General features: G+C 36.2%; 1 protein-coding gene across 3 annotated transcripts; it reads right to left on the bottom strand.

The window, feature by feature from the left end:
• Positions 1–420: 420 nt before the first annotated feature.
• cdc27 (cell division cycle 27) lies at positions 421–19,802 on the bottom strand. Of its 3 annotated transcripts, none has more exons than XM_005171566.6 (19): positions 19,633–19,802; positions 18,522–18,597; positions 18,114–18,261; positions 15,986–16,111; positions 13,211–13,308; positions 12,943–13,115; positions 12,346–12,557; positions 11,744–11,855; positions 9,335–9,450; positions 9,158–9,257; positions 8,707–8,911; positions 6,039–6,211; positions 5,765–5,917; positions 5,460–5,668; positions 5,193–5,310; positions 4,936–5,064; positions 1,980–2,054; positions 1,711–1,876; positions 421–1,636 (listed from the first exon to the last, which is right to left on the bottom strand). In XM_005171566.6, exons 1-19 carry the CDS (start codon positions 19,657–19,659, stop codon positions 1,551–1,553), a joined length of 2,502 nt encoding a protein of 833 aa, XP_005171623.1. In that variant the 5' UTR covers positions 19,660–19,802; the 3' UTR covers positions 421–1,550.
• Positions 19,803–20,134: the final 332 nt, after the last annotated feature.

Below are 20,134 nucleotides of genomic sequence, written 5' to 3'. Positions count from 1 at the left end.
AGAGTTGATTTTTGTTTATGTGTTCTAAGCCATCGTGTGCTAAATGTGCACGTAGCCAACATACAGTCACGTCTGAACATACAAAACATATTATAGTTTAATATCAGTTTCTTTGTTTTCTGTTGTCATTCTCGCAAGCGAATTTATTAACGTCAACGCTTGTATATGGAAATAAATGAATATCATTAGACATTATCAATATAGTAGTAACATCTAGAATCAATTTATCAATACCGAAGCCTTCGTTCATCGCGCACAGAAGGAAGACCACTTTATAGTCGTCGTTTTCATAGCATCAGCAACTGGGGCAGACATGGCAATAGCGTGTAAACAATGATGATTTTAACAATCAATGCACTTCTAAAGCGTTATTAATTGGCGCACAGAGGTTTCTGTTACCTCAATGATCACATCAGGGCCTTCAGTCAAAGTTGTTTATTCTATTACCTTAATTGTACATAATTTCTTAAAATGTACAATAAGAAGCATTTAGCAGAGATCAAAAACATTTCATAATAATAAACATGTTCTGGTAAAATAAAAACCATGAAGATACTTTGTGCACATTTACTATGTTCATCAGTATTGTCCTCAACAGCACCAACATTTCAGTATATTGTCTCATGAAGTCTGACCACTGGTCACTGTGCCATACAATAGGGTAATTCATTTGGACACTCTAGAGTGGTTTCACAGTAAAGATAACAATTTAAACAAAATTCTCTGATCGATGTCTTGCAGCTGGGCAAAATAATAATCAAATATGATTCAGGTGTTTGAAAGTTGACATCACTTAGAGCGAAACATGAGTGTGAGGCAAATTGTTCAGTTTAACACTAACAGTATTTGACAATTGCTCAAACAAAATCCAGATCAATCCATATCATTCAGAACTAGCTGTTTCTACAGTTAACTTTGTTTTTTTTTCCCATCTAACAGATGGCAATCTGAAAGATTAGCAGATGAATCTCATGCCAAACTTTTGATGTGGGCAGAAAGTGCTTTTTTCTTCTCTCCCGGCACTTTCAAGATGTGACAGGGAGGGGAGAGGAATTAAAGGACTACCAACTCTTGCACAAGTCTTTATTCAGGGTAAATGTCGATAAAATAACATGAAATGCCTAAGCATTAAGACAGGTACATCCATGAAAGTCTGTGGAGCTGTGTGAAGTTAAGTAAGTCAATTAGCCTGTTGAGAAGACGGTGGAGTCATGGGCAAATCTGGGCAATTTGAGCTCAGGCAGAACTTGAATTGTTCAAGCGACTGTGTCTGTGATAAAAGGACACCTGCCAGTTGTGATAGGAGATGAGACAGGACCAGAAGATCAGACCGATGAGAGACCTCTAAGGCATGACGACAAGAGGTGGGGGAGGGTGGGAAAAAAGGCAAGAACGAATGAAGAAAATGAAATGACAAAAATGAGGAGGTACTGTTATTAGCAGCAGTTTGTTTTCCTTTTTTCTTCTTCCTCCTGTTTTTTTTTTGAGCTGGAGTCTTCGAATAGCCCCCAAATTGGCATTATTTGAAAGTCCAGAGTGGTGTCAGGGGGCTAGAGAACCTCGTCGCTCTCCGTCGTGTGGAGCTGAGTGTCGTCAGCGTCCGTCATACTGCTCTCCTGTGATTCCTCCACCTCCGCTGCAGAGACCAACAAACAGCATTACACCGAGCACACAGCCCTGCATTAATGACTCACTGAGCTGGAGACTTACTTGAGCAGTAGGGATAGTCATCAGGAGTGACAGGCTCATCATCATCTGGGAGGTATCGCTTATCTATGGCCTCTTTGATCTGATTATTGGCCCCTTTGGGGTCCAAGTCCATGGCCCAGGAAAAGTTCATTAATGCCAGATGAGTCTGGCCAAGCTTCTTATAGACCTATAGAGATGACGAACATTTGATTCAGGAGTTTCCAAACAGGGACATTAGCGGTTACAAGATGTTAAATGAAATCAAGTAAGCCGTTTTGCTGTAGGTGTACCTTTCCTATTAAGAAGTAAACAAGGGACTCTTTGGGCACTATTTGTTTCAGCTCTTCAAGCTCCTGCAGAGCCGCCTGTAAAGAATAGACTGGTCATTTAACTTTTCAAACTATTTATAGTGTTAGTCAACATGTTAAAAGAGCAAAGAGCAATTTCTGAGAAACTAGAACATTTCGACAACACCAAGCCCATTTTGTGAATAGTAGTTTGCTGTCTGTTTTGCGTGTACTGAAAAAAAATAAATACATAAAAAAGCAGCTTGTCTGTATAAAGCCATGGCTGTTTAAACAGTGCACTGGAAATGAGTGATGAGACCAAGTAGGAGCTTTAATATTGGCTACAGTAACAGGACAATTTCTTAGATGACCAAATCAAAGCAACAGTCCAAAACTAACACTCGAAACTGAGAATGCATACTTATAGTTAGACTAAATCTGCACTGTGGTTTGACTTTCACCAGCCCAATAATAGTGATTGATAAAACTGTGGGAGTGTCAAAGTTTAAGCACATGTCTGCAGTGTGGCTTCTCCTATGGTGATTGTAAAATCAATAACCAATCAAAGTGAAATTTTTTTTTCCAAAACATTTGTTTTTTTTCTCAATTTTCTTTTGAAGACAAGGGGGTCTTGAAAGTATTGGAGTTTGTGGCAACTGTTTAGCAACTGAGATCCCACAGTGTATCATGACTTAAAGCTGGTTAACTATTCATATAGACCAGTGATGCCCAAACTAGGATCTGCAAAAGTTGGCCCATGATAACCTTTGATTTGGCCCGCCATCCCAAATTAAGGGTTGGAGGAGGAATTGCCTTTAATAGAGATTGTCTTTTGTAATTTAATATAAGCTTTTGTTTGTTTTATTGTGATGCTACAAAAAAACAAGCTTGAATTAAATGTTTCAATTGAATGTTGTGAATGGGTCAGAGTATTTAAATGTGCACTGAAAGCCATGGTGTTGTAAATGGAATAGTTTCTTTTCATAGGGATACGTTAATTATAAAATATACAAAATTATAATGCAATAGTTAACCTCATATGATTATACATGATTAAGTAATTTCCATCTATAAGTATTATAAATATACATAAAAAAAAAAGAAAATTACCTATGGCAACTTTGTAATAGAGTTTGCTAGATTGACCTTCCGCCCACAGCTCTCAATGGACCCTTCGCTAAGCCCCCCCTCCTTAGTTACTGTTGCTACGCCTGTCAAGCTTTCGTGCCTGGCACAGCTTTTTCAATGTGTGCGCCGGTGTCAATCATTGCCAGGGGTATAATGTTATTTTTGGCGAACAGGTGAGATATCCGAGAAAGCCAGACAATAAAGGACTGCAGTATGCATTACAGGGGTATATTCACCACATAATAGGCAACCGATTAGAGAATAAATCAATTAAAATTGAAGCTAGCTTAGCCTAGCCACCTCATACGCTGACCATTTAACAGCTTAGCTCATGCTCAGCAGGAGAGGGGAAATCTAAAAATAATCTAATAATAACAAATTAAACCGTGATTTCTCTATTTTTAGCCAAAAAGCCTGATGGATTAATTGTTGTGCAATGAAATGGAGTTACTAACCGATGAAGAAACATGCATGACAGTGCTTTTACATAGTTCATTCATAGAAAGAACAGCCAGAAAGGGAAACTGATGGATTTGTGTCGAATATTAGCATCATTGACTCATAACAATAAGTTACCTATTACTGTCAGTATGTTTGTGTGCTCTTTATAAATGACTGAAAAACAGCAGCTGCGGGTAAAGTATATTGATCTGCTGCTCAGTTTGTGATCATATCTCGGTTTTGTTCTGCTAATTTGTCATTTCTAATATTCATAGCTTGAAACAGATGGAAATATGACGTTCAGTAAAGTTAGCAACAGATTCGCAGATTTGTATTTTCCGAATCAATAACTCTTGTCATTATGACTTATTCGCTATTATGACTAAGTTACTAACGTTATGGCGAAGGCTTAAACGGAGCATTACTCACAATAGAGCAAAAAAAAAAAAGGAATAAGAAAGCTGTGAAACATAACCAGCTTTGTGTTTTTGTAGGAAACACAGTTTAGTTCTGTTTAGGGTAAGAGGTTTGTGAGTTATTGCCGTCTGTCTGTCACTGAATGTGTCAGGAATATCAAAACAAAATCAACTTAGCTCTGCTCTTTTAGTGCCCCTCACACTGCTTGATCCACGCTAGTATTTCTCCTTTTGGATTTTAGGTTTTGAAAAGGGGAAAAATTCCACCGCCCAGTCCAAACTCTAAGGATACCGGGTATCAGATTTGCACAATCCATATGCACTCGCTCGAAAACTTGACAGAGCCCCTGCGCGTAGCTACAGTTGCTAAGCCACGATTGGTGGGTGGCAGTTATTGGGCAGGGCTTAGCGAAGGGTCAATTATGTTTGGTTTTGGCCATGCATAGGAAACGTTTGAGCACCCCTGATATTGACCCTATTCTTAAATGTGATAGTGCACTCGTTTTTGCGATTGTTTAAGAACTTCTGATTCAGTCGTCTATCGGAGAAATGACTAGGAATAATAAACGGCAAATAAACGGTCCTCTATAAGCAAGTATGTTCATGACAACACGGACGAAGCAGAATAGTAAAACAAAAAAAGATCAGTTTGCAACATCAAGCAGAAGAAAGAACGGTTTTTAATGTCACAAAAATGAATGGAAGTGAATGAGACCAGCAGTCTCCAGCCAAAAAGATTCAAACGGCTGTGCTCGCTCATACACGTAGAATAAGGTGAATAGATTGACGAGCAACAATCGTAAAGAACTATTAAACTGCATATGGTTCACTCTGCAGTAGCGGTTGCCTGTTGTTTTGCATGTTTAAGTATTAAGGGGCGGTGTATTTTTGCTTTGATGTCAGATTTCAAATATAACAGAGTTTCTCAGAAATCACTCACTGCACCTAACATTATAGTACAAGTAGAGCAGTACCTTGTACTTTTCATTGGCAAACAGAATTGAGGCCCTATGGAATTTGCATAGCGGATTCTTAGGGTCGATGCTAATGGCTCTGTTAAGGGTCTCCAGTGCATGGTCTGATTTCTTCAAAGCATGTTGAACCTGACAGAGTACATGAGAAACAATATGAAGATGCAGCACAGCAAAAATCCTATCAGAAATTTTAAACAGTGATTATCATGTTATGTTTTATGCATAACCAAAAAGTACATAAAGGCTGATTTACTCACCACTCCGATATGACAGAGTAGCACAGAGCTCTGAGGATTGATGCTAAAAGCTTTCTTGAAATGAATCTCGGCTAGATTAAACTTCTCCTGCTTATAATAAATCATTCCCAAGCCATACCTGTGGTAAGAGACAGAAAGATGAAGTCTTTTTGCTTCTGAAATAGCAGATGGTACTTATCTGTCAGACAACTGGATAAGTAAAATGATTGTGAGTGAACGACTTATTTAATGGTTTTTTTTTGGTGTCATGTAAAGTAACAAACATACCAGGCATTGTAGTGACGTTTATTGAGGCGTATAGCATTGCGGAAGCAACCCAGGGCTTTCTCCAGCTCCTCTGTGAGAACCAGTTCATGCCCTAATAGTGTATAAGCGTAAGCAAAGCTGGGGTCCACCTGGATGGCCCGTGTGAAGAACTTAATGGCGATGTCATGCTCCCGCTGTAAGCTGAAACAGTTACCAACTACACACCAGGGCTGTAAAGAGGTGGAAAAACAAAAAGATAAGCAGCTGATTTACTGAACTGAATAATATTCCAACTAATAATTGCATTACTGCCTTGATAAACTTACCTCAGGTGAGTTTTTGTCCATGTCAGTGAGGTCTTTAGATAGGGCAGAAAGTGCCACATCCTTTTGTAAATGCCAAAGTGTTGTTGAGTAGATGTCCATACCCTCTACTCGATAGCTCTCTATACGTCGGACTTCTGAAAAAATCCTCTCCGCCTAATTAAACAGACAAAAATATCTTCTGTGAGAACAAACAAAAACATTTTCCACTACTTGCCATTATAATTTGAATGCCTTTGGTAATTGATTTCACCTCATTTCTGCAACGCAGACTCACCTGCATGTATTCAGCCAGTTCAAAGTGTGCTCGCCCGATCTGACCCAGCACCCAGCCCGTGTTGTAATGGTGTGAAGGTAGCTGACTCAAGATGTTAATGGCCTCTCGGCAGTTATAAGAGCAGAGAGCAAGATATCCCCTCCCAATATCCCGCATCAGGGTCATCAGCCCGTCTAAAGAAAACCGCAAACAAAATCAGCAACCTGCTTCAGGGTGTTGCTCAAATACAAGAGAAAAGAGAAAAATTAAGTAGCCCAAAGAGAAAATTAAGTAGTAGCTCAAAATCTAACACAAAAAAGCATGAATTAATAATATAAATAATGTACTTTCAACTTTATACATAAGTCTCTACGACAATGAAATGCTTATAATGTTCAGGATAATGCAGCATGTTTAGTTTTGTACTGTAAAGTTGTTCTACAAATAAATGGGAATAATTCAAACTATAATCAAAGTAAGAAAGTATATAGTCTCAAATACTCTTCTTATCACCACAATTTTGTTTTAATTACCCTGTAACGTCATGGATCACTATGATAATATGCTTTAAAAAAAAAAAAAAAAAAAAAAAAAAAAACAGTGTTCTCACCATGTAATTTTATTTTGTTTAATTTGTTATAGAAATGAAAGCACCAAACGCAAGTAGGGATACAACGATTAACCATTTTCACTATTAACCACTTTAATTTGTCACGGTTAATTAAACATAAGTTTCTCAACATCGTGTTTCTGCAAAGAACAAAACTGGTGCAACTAAACGTTCCTGCAACTGTGCGCTTGTTTAAAGTTCAGAGCTTGTACACAATGGCTAATATGCACGTACAATGGATTAGCTATGGCTGAGGATATTAACTAAGGGCCGTTCACATGTCGCATCTTTTGTGTGCTAAAGTTCGATATTTCTTTTTTTTGCGAGCATATTGGGAGTGACGTGCACACAACGCGCTCAAGCTTTTCAGGCGCACATAGTTGAAACAGGGCTTGAAATTGGTCTCATATGGGCCCAAAATTTTATCGATGCGACTTCAAATATATATTTTGTAGCATTTGGGCGAGTGCATAAATTGTTGCCGTGCGACCAGTTTTCACTGCAAAATGTTAATCGCATGCACGTATTTAAGAAAATTCATGCAGAAGGCATCTTTGCACCAAACACAGCGCTCAAGAAAAGTTTAAAACAGTTGACATGTGAACTTGCTGCAGTAAACAAATCCCACAATGCTTGCCCCGTCTTTAAGCTCTTCTGATTGGCCTCCTGCTCTAAAACACAACACGAATGGATTGGTTAATATCAGCTGTCAATCACTCAATTCAGATGACCGGGAGCTACAGCCACGAAAGCATAAAGGTCTGGATAAGAGACAATAAAAATAACACTGAGAGATTTTGTTTTAGAAATCACCTGAACTTACAAATAATGGCACATCTGATTAGTGATCATGGAGTGAATGTTAATCCACTATTTATACTTTTTCTAAGAGTGGATACAAGACTTCCAGTGGGTTAAAGTCCGCTATGAAAATGATGAAAGCATTCACTGTAAAGCTGGTTGGACAGTTTTCAGGTAACCGTGTTTGCCACATCAACACATTTTAAGCACGAGATCTTCTAACGTTGTTTCATCCATTAAATCCTCACAATGCTGTCAGTCGTGCGACTGGTACCGCATTCACCATCGCAAAAGAGCATGCATTCACTGAGATTAAACTACTGCATCTCATCGAAAGACCGTTATTGCTATTAAGATGACGTATGCAAATTAGTTATATGTTAAAATCATGTGTGCAATGTCAGAAACCACCCATGAGAACAGCAAAGTTATTATTGTTAACTCTGTTCATCCCATTCACATCAAGCAGTGCGTGCAGAGCCAGTGGGCTCATGCATATTGTTTTTCGTTTGTTAGTTTTGATTATAGTTCATTTCAAATGCAATACATTTGTTAATACAAAACTTATTTAATATAATAGTAACGGTGCTCATAATTGTTGGTAGGTGCTCCTAAATTTTGCCTGGTGCGCCTAAATTTCTGAAGTTAGGAGCACCGCTGCTACCAATAAAAAAAGGTTAATTTCGAGCCCTGTGAAAGAATTGCGTGAGCGCACCACAAGTCACATGACAAGAACCATTTAGCTTCATATTTTGTATGGAATATAAATATTCTACTCCAGAAAAAAAATAATAATAAATTCGAAACATGTTCATAATATAGTTGATCAAAAGTGCCTTTCAGACAGGGGTTTAGCAGCCTCTGACTACATTTGTTCTTATTTACTTATTCATTGTTCTGTCATTTATTTTCAGTTTAAAATTTCACTTTCACTTCTTTTTAAGTCCAAAGAGAAATGTGTGTTTTGAAATTACTGAATGTATAATCGTGATTATTGCTTAGACTATAATCTTACAACTAAAATTTATAATCGTTGCATCCCTGAGTTTTATCACTGAGTTTAGTCTGTTTGCAAACAGTATATTTTTTTCAGTATATAATTTGTATTTTATGGTATATGATCAGTAGATTACACATTTTTAATTTTCTAAGGTTTAAGTAGTTTTCAATCAAAAGAACAGTCTCCATTGCGTGTAATTGTGAGCAGCATGAACAATACGTTGTTAGTTGCAATTCACTTAACCCCTTAAAAAAAAAAGGTGAAGAATCGTCAGATACCTGCAGCAGCCTTTTGTAGATTAAAAGCCTGGAACTGCGGTGAACTGATGTTGCCTTTGCCCTCTGATAAGGATGAATCTAACTTGAGGATCTCGATGCTCTCATTCAGATTAGATGGGGTGATTCCTCCCTTACCCGTTTTCGTTTTGGTCTTTCGGTTAGGAATCTTGGTGGGGAACTTCATTTTCAGCTTCTTACTGTTCTCCTGTTTGGTTTAAACATTGATAATGTATTCATAAGACTTTGAGTGAATGTCTTCCTATGAGATATCAACAAAGGTCCCAAGATCTGTTTGGTGACTGACATGCTTACAAATATCTTCCTTTGTGTTTAGCAGAACGAATAAATGTACACAGGATTGGAACAAACAATGATAATGATTTTGTGGTGAACTGTACCTTAAAAGGTTTTAAGAAGTGCATGTTAGAATTTGTATGCGTAAAAAGATTACCTTGGCAGTGGAGCTGGCACTGGTGAAGAGTCTTGAGCTCCGCCGTGGCTGCACATTTGGGGGAGCAGCAATGGTTTGGCTCAGCACTTGCGGTGTAGTACTAAAAACCAGAAAGAGAGATCATCAGAAGCCATCGCTACAGCCATAAACTGCCTGTATAAATGTGTGGTGATGTACCTGGTCTGTGGAGCAGTAGTCTGAGTTTGGATAAAGGGGTTTGGAATGACCTCTCTGCTGTTGCCACTTTGTGCAAACACTGACTTCGTCCCCACTGTTCTGATTCTACTGACAGCCTGAAATTAAAATTTAATTATTGAATTTATTTTCAAGACATTATTTACATGATCTCATAAATTGAATTCAGAATGTTGACAGCTGCATTACAAACAGAGAGAGAAACAAAGTGCCCTCTACAGACAACCCAAAACAGTTAAAAATAAGATATAAAATCATGCCATTACGTGTACTTCACAAGCCAATTTAGTAGGGATGGAAGCGAGACTTCAGAGTTTATTATCAGCTTTAAATGGCCACTGCAATTTGACTAAAGCAGTTTACAAACGGTTTATTAAATTACACTTTTCTATAACACATAGGCTTATAACAATAAAAAAAAAACACACATCAACAATGAATACTTTATAAGATCAAATCTAAAACTTTGTCCCAAGCCCAATTCTATTTTTTTACCTCTACCCTTCCCCTTAGGCCTTGAAATCAGGTGTGAATGCGAAGGGCTTTAAGATTTACCCCTAAGAAACGGGACAGCACTACAGCACCTGCACATGTCATCATACGTCATTGCGATCTCTTGCTTTATATGAGATCAGACGATTGTGACTGCTGTAGTTTTTCCAGTTGCGTTATTTTTTGGTATTTATCTTCTGGAAATCACTAAAGGCATATGTTATGTCATCATAACGATATAATGTGGTAATAGATCATAACTGTACTGTGCATTATAGCGGCCAGATTCATCTATGTAAACATACGCAGTACAAGAGTTATTATTAGAGATTATAGATAGCGAAATTTAGCAGTTTTTATTTTAGCTTTTTTTTTAAAGCATGACAATAAAGCATGAACTGCGTTATAAATGTATTAAAACATATGCTTGTTTGTTGTAAATTCAAAATAATGAAAAAAAAAAAAAACATACTAATTTGTGCATGTCCTGACTTCTGTGTGCAGTCATGACGCCATTTTATATGGTGTATTTTCTAACCCACTGGTTTAGAGTGTGGTCCTGAAAAATATCAGTTTGTAGGGATATGTAGCCCCTCCCCTTAGCCCTATGCCTTCAAGGTAAAGAGAATCGGGACACCTCCACCCCTACCCCTTCACGTGAACAGGCAAAACAAGGGGTAGGGGTAAGGTGAAGGCCTGAGTGGTAAAATTGTAATCAGGCCTTACTTTTGATAAAAAGCTACACACATTTTTTTTAAACAGGGTTACTGCAGGTTTCATCAAGAAAATTAAGACATTTTAAGACATTAAAACTATGAAGAATGAAATTACAGATATATAAAAGGCAAAACGCTAAGGATTTTTTAAATAGCCCAGCAGATTTTTAAGCCACAAATTTGAAATAATGTGTCAAAACAAGGAGACCTTAGTAGAATACGTACATTTTTTTTTTCAACATAACTTAAACTCTTTAAAAGCTAAAGGTATGCACAACAGACTGGTATAATATTAGTTATGAACAGCTTTGCCATGTACTGTTGGTGATTGAATACGTGTTGGATCAATTGGGTAGCTTAAACAAAATAAACAAAGGAAGATTAAGACCCGTTTAAAAAAAAATTCAGACCTACAAGACAATATTTTAGTAAATTGAAGACTTAAAGGATTTACATGTAAAATTACACTTCTTTAAAGTTTCTGCAGTTGAAAACCTTTGTAGAAATGGTAGGAGGGAAAACTAATTTTGTCTTTTAAATAAAGCTGTATGTGTGTTGCATTTCCTTACAAAGAACTAATTTATTGATTATATTATTTTTTGCTCAGACTCCCACATCTCAAGATGTAAAAATGTCATATCCCTAACAAATACAGAAAATATATTGATGTGCAAATTATTGATCAGGGACTTAAACAACAACAACAACAACTGATACTGCACGTTTAAGGCCTTACAGTTAGGCCCAAAGGAATCTGTGCATGCAGAAAAATGTGTAATGTAATGTGTAAATGTGACAATTTATATTTCAGTTTTTAAATAAATTTCAGTAATAATATTGACTAATATAAAAAAAAGTGTTCATTTGATTTACAATACAGTTTGTAAAGTAATATTTTCTACCTATAAGTAGATATATGATATGAGAGACTTGATGGATTTGCATTGTAAACATTAAATAAAAGATATTTTATTTCACATATTAAATTTTTAGTTATGATGCTCCCAAAATAATTCCACACAAATCCGCCGATTTTTTACAAAATTCTTCACAGAAATAGCAAGAATAACCGCAGATTCTGTCTTGGCCCTACTTACAGTTATAGCAATAAAAACAAAGATAGTTAGCTACAATTAGACACTAGTACTTTAATACTAATCTGCTATAAATAAATAAGGCTTACCTTCTTTGGGGGGCCAGGCGCAGGAGGTGGCTCCATCCCAGTTCCACTGTGACCATAACTCTGCAGGTACGCTGGATCTCCTGGGCTTGGCTCCAGAGGCAAAATTCCAAAACTACACCATTTAAACAGAGAGACTAATTACTAGACTAAAAACATAACAGATCAAAGTTCTTCACATCCATGAAGAGAAAGAATTAATGAAGAACGTTTGTTTGTCATCCCAGCTTCTATAACTACTTTTATTGCAAGATTTTTTTTACAATATATTTATGATTAAAAACTATTTGTAATAAAAAGGCTAAAATAGCTTCTAAAACATTTAACTGAATAAAAAGATGTTTTAATTAGAAAGAATTAAAAGCAAATGCGCTCCAATTAAGCATGCTTGATAGTTAAATGCTTTAACAAATATAGCATGGTGGAGGATCTACTCCAAGTATTAAAGACCTGTCATCATGCAGATCCCACTGGATGGAGAATTAAGAGAGTTTTTTTTACCAACATTATAAATAACGTACTTGGAACTTGGAGTAATCTTCTGCATGATTACCTGTAGCAAATATCGGTCTTAATGTCCAATTAAAATCTCAGGAGCTCATTACCTTGGAGTGAGGGGACTGAGCGTGGCTGTGCCCCCCAGTAGACAGCGGCCACTTTTGGGTTTATTCTGAACCTGTTTGGATAAGAGTGAGCCACTACTGCTCAGTGGCACAGAGTCTGGCGAAATGACGGAGGAGTCGATGTATGACACAGAGGAGTCCGTATTCAGAGAGTACTTGGAGTTAGAAGATTCTAGATTGAGTCGGTTTTGCTCCTTTAAAGAAAGAAAAACAAACAATTGCATAAAACAAAGATTAAATTGTTTACGTGGACACAAATATGCTGATGACTCAGAAAAATGCTTTCTGAAATAACCAGCTGTCATGGGTTACAGGTATACCAATAACCCACAGACATATGATTATACGAGGGCAAAAAAAAAAGAAAATACAAGTCAAAATGGTGCATTCCCTCTTCCCCTACTGTAAATGTTTGCTATTTCTAGATAAATATGTCATTTTTCTGACATCACATATGCACGCTTCAATAAAGCTGGGTAATGATGTTACATTCTGGAAAAAATTACTGTGAGGCAAAAATCTAGCTGTGACAATTGGTTTATGTATATAGCCTTGTACAAAACCAGACGACAGACATACCAAAGTTTCCTGTGGGGTCTCCATTAGGACAGTGTCGACTTGTCTGTGTCCCATGTTGTTACTAGGTGTGTGCGCAGGGCTAATGGGAGAGGGAGGGATGCCTCCTCCACTGCCTCCACTAAAATTCTGCAAGGAGGTCAATCTGAAGATTTGCTCCGGGTCTGGCCGCTCCCCTGTAGGACAGAGGGGCATGATTTAAACTCATATTCTCAGGCATCTCCTGAAGAAATATTGCATAGCTTGAGGTTATTCTGAGAAACACGCTTACCGATTTGACATAATGACTCGAATGGAGACCATAAGAAGGGGTTCTCGCTCATGCTCTTTTGGTAACATTCTGCTCCTTTTGCTATCCGATCAGTTTTGCTGCAGGGGAAAGAAAGCAGCATTAGTTTTGTGTATGATTGCCAGCAATTTAGTAGCAGAAAATTAGGGTTGCATGATATTGGGGGGGAAAAAACAACAACCTGACATCGCAATATTTAGTTTTTCTTCAGTATATTGCAATATTAATACAATTTGACCAGATGAACTGAATAGCTTTGTTGGGTAATAATTCAACATTTTTGATTAATTGGAATAAAAGGCTGTGCATCATTGGGGTAGATCTTGTAGGGCAGTGCATCTGCATAAAATATAATAAAAATATAAGCATAAATGTACAGTATAGCAATGACACAAGTAAAATAAATAGTGCTTTATAATTTTCTGGTGTACAGAATTAGAAAAATTCAAACTAGGGCTGGACACTTAAGTGAAAAGAAACTAAAATTCATAACTTATAACCAACGAAACTTCCCCATGTTGGTCATTTCGGTTATTCATTATTTCTACTTTCTCTTTAAAAACATACCACCCTGTGTGAACCATGTTCATGTCTGACACACCATAAACTCACTCTTTCTCTTATATAGGAGAAAAAAAGAGAATCTCTCAAACATATAAATCATATTCTTTGTAGCTGGCTTATTTGGTATTGGAGATAATTCAAAGGTCAGTGCACACATACCATGCACAATTTCACTTCAGCAAATCAGTTTGAGTGAACGCAGACAATGGCATTTATATTCAGAAGCAAGACAGATTATTAGTAGCAATAGATCATTAATTTTTTATTTTAAATAACCCATGTGTCAAGCTGCAAGCAACACCCTTTCCAGCTGCTTATTCCTTTACTTCTAAGAATATGCCACAGTGATAGTACAATGACTAAACTTGCCAAGGTAAAACATAAGTTACATAAATTTTGTAAAACAAATATTTACAGATTTAATAGGTTTAGGTTTACTATTTCCAGTCATCACATATGAAATGTATATAGCTGACTTTTCCTAAAAGAGCACAATTTCATTAGAAAGAGATTTCTCACCTTTAATAGTAGAGTATATTTACAGCACAAAGGATACCGCATTAAACGATGAAAGGTAAAACAATATGTAAATAAATAATTACATTGAAAATGTAAAAATAAAAAACGCAATCAATAATTGAAATAATCAATTTAATTTAGAATGCGCTTTTCTAAAAGCCAAAACACTAAAGAAATCAAGGTAAAGTGGTAAATCAAAAGTTTTGAATTTATCGCCCAGTTCTAAATCAAATAACATTGTATTGTCTGCATTCTATCAAATTACATACAGTTATAGTTAAAGCTACATAAACGTCATAATTGTGCCCAAATGCTTTAACCTCAAAATTCTTAGTCACAAGCCTTAAACAAACATCCAATTAAAATGACAGTTTACTCTATTATGGTTCAACTTTACAGTGACTCTACAAATCATGCATTTTTAACTGTGGTGCAGAAATCCAAATTACAACAGGCTGAAAATGCACTTTCATTTTAATTAATTAAAAAAAATAATAATAACAGTAGATTAAAGTGGAGCATCTCATGTAAAGCTGTCGAGAATCCCAGCTTCTGCTTGTAGTGAGAACAAAGTGAGCACAAAGAAAACTTGATGTCTCAACATATTCAAATATTACTTGAAGTCACTGATTTAAACATCTGCCATGTCCTAGATTTCAAAGTGACCCACTTCATGCGATCAATAAAAAGCAAGCAAAACATGCACACTTTTGGATGTGTGCTGAATGAGACACGAGTGTGTGTACAGCGCAGTTCCCAGCTTCCCACATGCCACTTTAAATAAATTTGCTTCTTAACATTCTATTGAACATCCCTACATCTTGGATGGCCTGAGGATAAAGAGATTAACAAAAGACTCTTAATTTTTTGGGATGAGCTATGCTCTGTGAGGCAGTTTACACCAATGTTCATGTACTTCGAAATTAATTGTTGATGAAATTTGAAAAATAAATATCTGCTCATGAAGGGAACAGCTGATAGATGTAGCTTTCAAAGGCAATTCATGTTGACATACATGCTTAAAATAGAAGTTCTAGTAAATTGAAACAGTGTCAGTCCAGTTTTCAGAGTGGAAGTTCAGCTTAGTGTGGTTTAATTTTCACTGCTTAAAAATTTCAAACACTGAAGAGCAAATGTTTGTGTTTCGTGCCAGTGCTTGGTGAATACTGATAAAGTGATGATCACTGAATCCAAATCCATTATATCGGTTGAATGTGAACACTGGCCAGTCTGCAGTGTTTAAGAACCGGCTCAACAGCACTCAAATGTTAGCAGGGAGTGGACATTTATAAATTTCCGTACCAAAAAAACAAAGTAAGTATTTTGGATGACCCTACTTTACACAACATCACATGATTCATTAGAAAAGGAATCTCCCATAGAAAAAAAACAAAGGAGCCTCTGTTACTAAACAACCTGCCACCAGCTACCTGTAGAAATACTGAATTCAAGCAATCTTATGGTCACTGAGCACATCAAAAAACTCAAAACAGGCTTGGTTACCACTAAATCCATTAAGAGCTTTGTACCAGTCGCCTTTCCACAAATTAAACAACAATTTCTCACTAACAGCTCTTTGCTCAACAATAACAGCAGAGTAGATATCTTCATAGCTTCGCTACAGTTTACGGATTTCAGCAGATCAAGTTTAGAAGCCAAACAAGCTCAACATACCAGTAAATTTGTCCGAGCAATGCCAGAGTGAAGCAGGCCGAGTCTCCAAACTCAGTTATGATGTCATCTTGACTTTTCTGTTTGTTCAAAACTCCTCCGGTCAGGATCTGTTCTCCTTCTGCCAACCTGACAGACAATAAACAACAATTAAATTAACTAAAAATTACAAAAACATTGAAGAGCTTCATTAGACATGATATGAATCTAAAAAGAAGGTGAAGCCATTACATTTATGGTAATGAGATTTATTGCTTCCAATTCTATTCCTTTCTATGACCAATACTAATCTTTCTATTGTATTGATAGTTCTTGAAGTCATCTCACTTACAGACTGCTACATTCAAAATACATTGATGGCATGAATGTTAAATTAAATCAGCATATAAACTCATACACTTCTAAGCAAGATTTAAACTGCTTGATTCAGTCAAAAACAAAAAGGATTCATGCAACATAAAATAAAAAACAGAGTATAAAATAAAATATCAAAAAACAGAGTAACTCAGCATTTAACTTTGAAATATCCGAATAGGTATCAATTACTTTGAAACAAATAAATCTTATGATGATTTACAGAACAAGCACACAAAAACAATCATGCATCATGTAATATTTTATACACAACATCTTGACAAAGACTTTTAGAATAATTATTTAATTACATATTACACAAATACTAATCATAATTAGTTAATTTAAAAAAATTGCCACTATCATTTGAACTACTAAGTTTGACCCATTTGTAAGCATGTTTACAATGTATTAAAATGGAGTGTCTTCACCTGTTAACAACTATAACATCAATGGATTTAAAATCACTTCTGTAAGTTCCATTTGATGTGGATACTAGAAAGGGAAATCTTAGCTTTGACCATACTATGACTTCAGTTTATGACAATTATATGACCCTCTTGAATCTTGTAAGCTTTAATAATCTGGATTTCAATAAAGAAACTATTAAAACATCTTAATTTATATTTTGAGGATGGACTGAAGCATTTACAAGTTTGGAAAGACATGAAAGTGAGTAATATGACAAAACGCAGCAAAATGCACCATAAGAGATGTGCTGCTGCCTTGACAATATTGATTGTCAATATAACACTTTGTACACAAAAAGAGCACAAAGTAATAGTACAAAAAACATTTCCTCAATTCACCCATCATTTAATGTGTATTTGTCTTTGATATTTACATAAAAGGTTGTCAAGTTGCATACAATAATTGCTTAAACATTGTCATGATTTTAAATTGGGGCTGGACGATATGGCAAAAATTTATATCACAATATATTTCTAAATTTCAGGCGATGCAATATAATTCTGATATCAATATGAATAATATTAAAAACACAGGAAAAAAACTGCCAAGAACGCACACAATAGATGTCTGACTCTGTAGCTACAAATGTCTGCAAACTGAATTTGCAAGTTTATAATACCAATTTTCTTTTTTTAAATAAAAACAATACAAAAAAATTATGTATTTTTATTTGAATTTTTATTTCTATTTAGCCTTTACAAAAAAGAAATGTGAAATAAACCATCAAATAAATAAAACTCAGACTCCGCTTATTTATTTATATAAATAATATATAGACATAGTTCATGGAGGTTAGCTTGACCAACGCAAACAAACTTTTATCAGCGTTTTTTGTATATGCTGAATATTCAACAAGTAAAATATTACCAAAATCTTACAATTATGACATCCACACAAATAAAAAACATAAAAAAAGAAAAATAATTATAATATTAAAAAATAAAAAAACTGTATAGGCTCATTAATTAGGGGTTCTATCTGACTATTTCTTAGCATTAGTCTTTCCTCTCTCAAACTAATTCGTCTGCATTCTTACTTGTGGAAGCTTGTTCATTCACAGCTGTTCAGGGCACTCATTTTGTAGCTAAAACTTTCTGTGAACAGTGCGAAGAAGCTTAACCTCAAATGATAGTGGCTTAATATATATATTGCCCTGCCCTATTTAAAATCATGCATTGTGATTTATTATAGTAACAGCTATTATTGTAACAGATCTGCAAAAGATGATAAATAGATACAGGCATTGGGATATGATGGACATGAGTCAAGAACTATGATTAGATTGGGAATAATTAGTCATTCATACTTGCTCAGTTCCACACAGCATTTGGCAAGAAGATATTTGCATTGTGGTGTAGTACAGCTGTGTCTTTTCAGCAGGTGGTAGGCCTTGTATGCTTTCCCTGAACGGTAGTAGCACGTGGCCAGCAGGAAGAGTGCCTCTTCTGAATGGACTGACAGGCGAAAAGAAATGAAATTTCAGAATAACACAAATAAACAAGAGAATCAGTACATGAACTCTAGAATTTGATTATAGCAATATTAAAGACAAAAATAGTGAATTAAAACAATAATGCAACTTGCAAAATAAATAATGTCAGCTTCCATTTTGAGTAACAAAAACTTTCAAATGCAAAGCCGCATCTCAGCTCTAAAAGATGAGGGGAAATGGAGGATGCTGTCTGTCAGTTTGGAGGACAATTTGTGCAATTACCCTCAGCATAGAGCCTCTCTGCCAGGAATACAGCATCTCGGTAGGCGTAGTGGTTCAGAGCATGCCAGACAGCAGCCTATGGACCAAAACAAAGCTTTCATTACTGACAGCCCATCAAAAGAAGGATGCGTCACAAAAATGATAAAGCATAGCACATGATGAATAGTTCTTAATTTCACTCAAACCTGTCATTAGGTTAACAAGCTCTCACATGGACAATGCACAGCTTTTTAAATGCATCAATGTATATGAAATGATTTGCCATCAATAAGTCACGTCTTAAATCACAGTTTTTGGAAATGGTGAGCGATTTTAGCAAATGCAAAACAGAAGGAAACCTAGCTGATGTTGACTGACTATTGTATCGCTTGGACAGGAAGCTCATTCTGTTTGGAGACAGCCAATGTGTATGCGTTGCATGTGCATTTGAATTGCAGTCTGACGTTTTAACCTGACAGACAGACACACACACACAGGTTTAACAGCTGTGCTCGATGAACCGTTGGCTAGCTGGTGTCTAAACAAAAAGTAATAATTAACGTTAAACCCACAGCATTTTACGTTTCTGTTTGTCCTTTATATCACCAAGTTTTAATACAACAGAAAGAAACGTTGAAATGCATTTGTCTTCTTTTTAAGCTCATATAGACCAGACTAATGTTAAACATCTACAAAACTGCTTTCAAATCACTTCAAATGCACGTTAATGCTAACTTCAACGTAAACGCAATTTCACAAATCTCACGTCTACAGAAAAGCGTTTATACGAAACAACACAATCTCAATAATGAAACAAAATCTCAATAAATCAGGCAGCTGGCTAACCTGCAAGACAACACATTAGCTCGCTTGAAAACTAGTAACTTACAAACTGCGCCGAGATGACAAGTACCGGGTCTTTTACCATAATGACTGTAATTAAAATTTGAGCAATCTCTAGTATGTTTAGGGAAATGTATTAACTGAAGTAAAGGGCAGAGGCCGTTAGCATTAGCCGCTAACTGAGGCCGCGGTGTAGCAGTGCCCAATCATCCGGTCTCTCGCGCTGCAATAAAAGTCTTCTACCGTAACTGCGACCGCAACGGAGCGTTTGAACGTTTAGCTCAATTACCTGGACAGGTTCCTGCAACACCGTCATTCCGTAGCCAGGCTCCTCTTCTCCCCCTTTTTTGGTTTCTTTGCTCCTTCTTCAGTCGCTTTCTTAGCTCAGTATCCACTCAGGCCAGAAGTAGCAAAACTAGCATCGAAGATTTGAACATTCCAACCGTTATCGGCGAATCCGGAAATACCCGAACACAACCGATTCAAATAGACCAATTTGGGTTCGACGTCACGGTTGCATCACCGCAAGCTGCGCGCGCATGGTTGTGGCAGAAAAAAAACAACGCAAAACTGAAAACATGTGCAAAGCATGTAAACAAGGTTAGGTTATAAGATAAATAGGATGTTCGAATCGGAATGGCAAAAAATTGCATTCATTTTATTAAACGACTGAATGAAGTAACACCATTTTCTGGATTTTAAGTTCTAACATTGTTTTTTGTGTTTCAAATATGTTATATATATTTCAAATATGTTATATATATATAACATATATAACATATATAAAAAAA

Source organism: Danio rerio, chromosome 3 (assembly GCF_049306965.1).
Source record: "Danio rerio strain Tuebingen ecotype United States chromosome 3, GRCz12tu, whole genome shotgun sequence".
Taxonomy (NCBI): domain Eukaryota; kingdom Metazoa; phylum Chordata; class Actinopteri; order Cypriniformes; family Danionidae; genus Danio; species Danio rerio.
The sequence above is the reverse complement of the archived record's forward strand: the minus strand, read 5'-3'. Positions and strand labels throughout refer to the sequence as shown.

Coding starts and splice junctions, on each gene's coding strand:
- cdc27 (XM_073935894.1), bottom strand. CDS start 19,428: ATGGTAAAAGACCCGGTACTTGTCATCTCGGCGCAGTTT. Junction 5,065..5,192: donor TACTCTGTCATATCGGAGTG/GTGAGTAAATCA, acceptor GTACTCTGTCAG/GTTCAACATGCTTTGAAGAA. Junction 1,637..1,710: donor TGACTATCCCTACTGCTCAA/GTAAGTCTCCAG, acceptor TGGTCTCTGCAG/CGGAGGTGGAGGAATCACAG.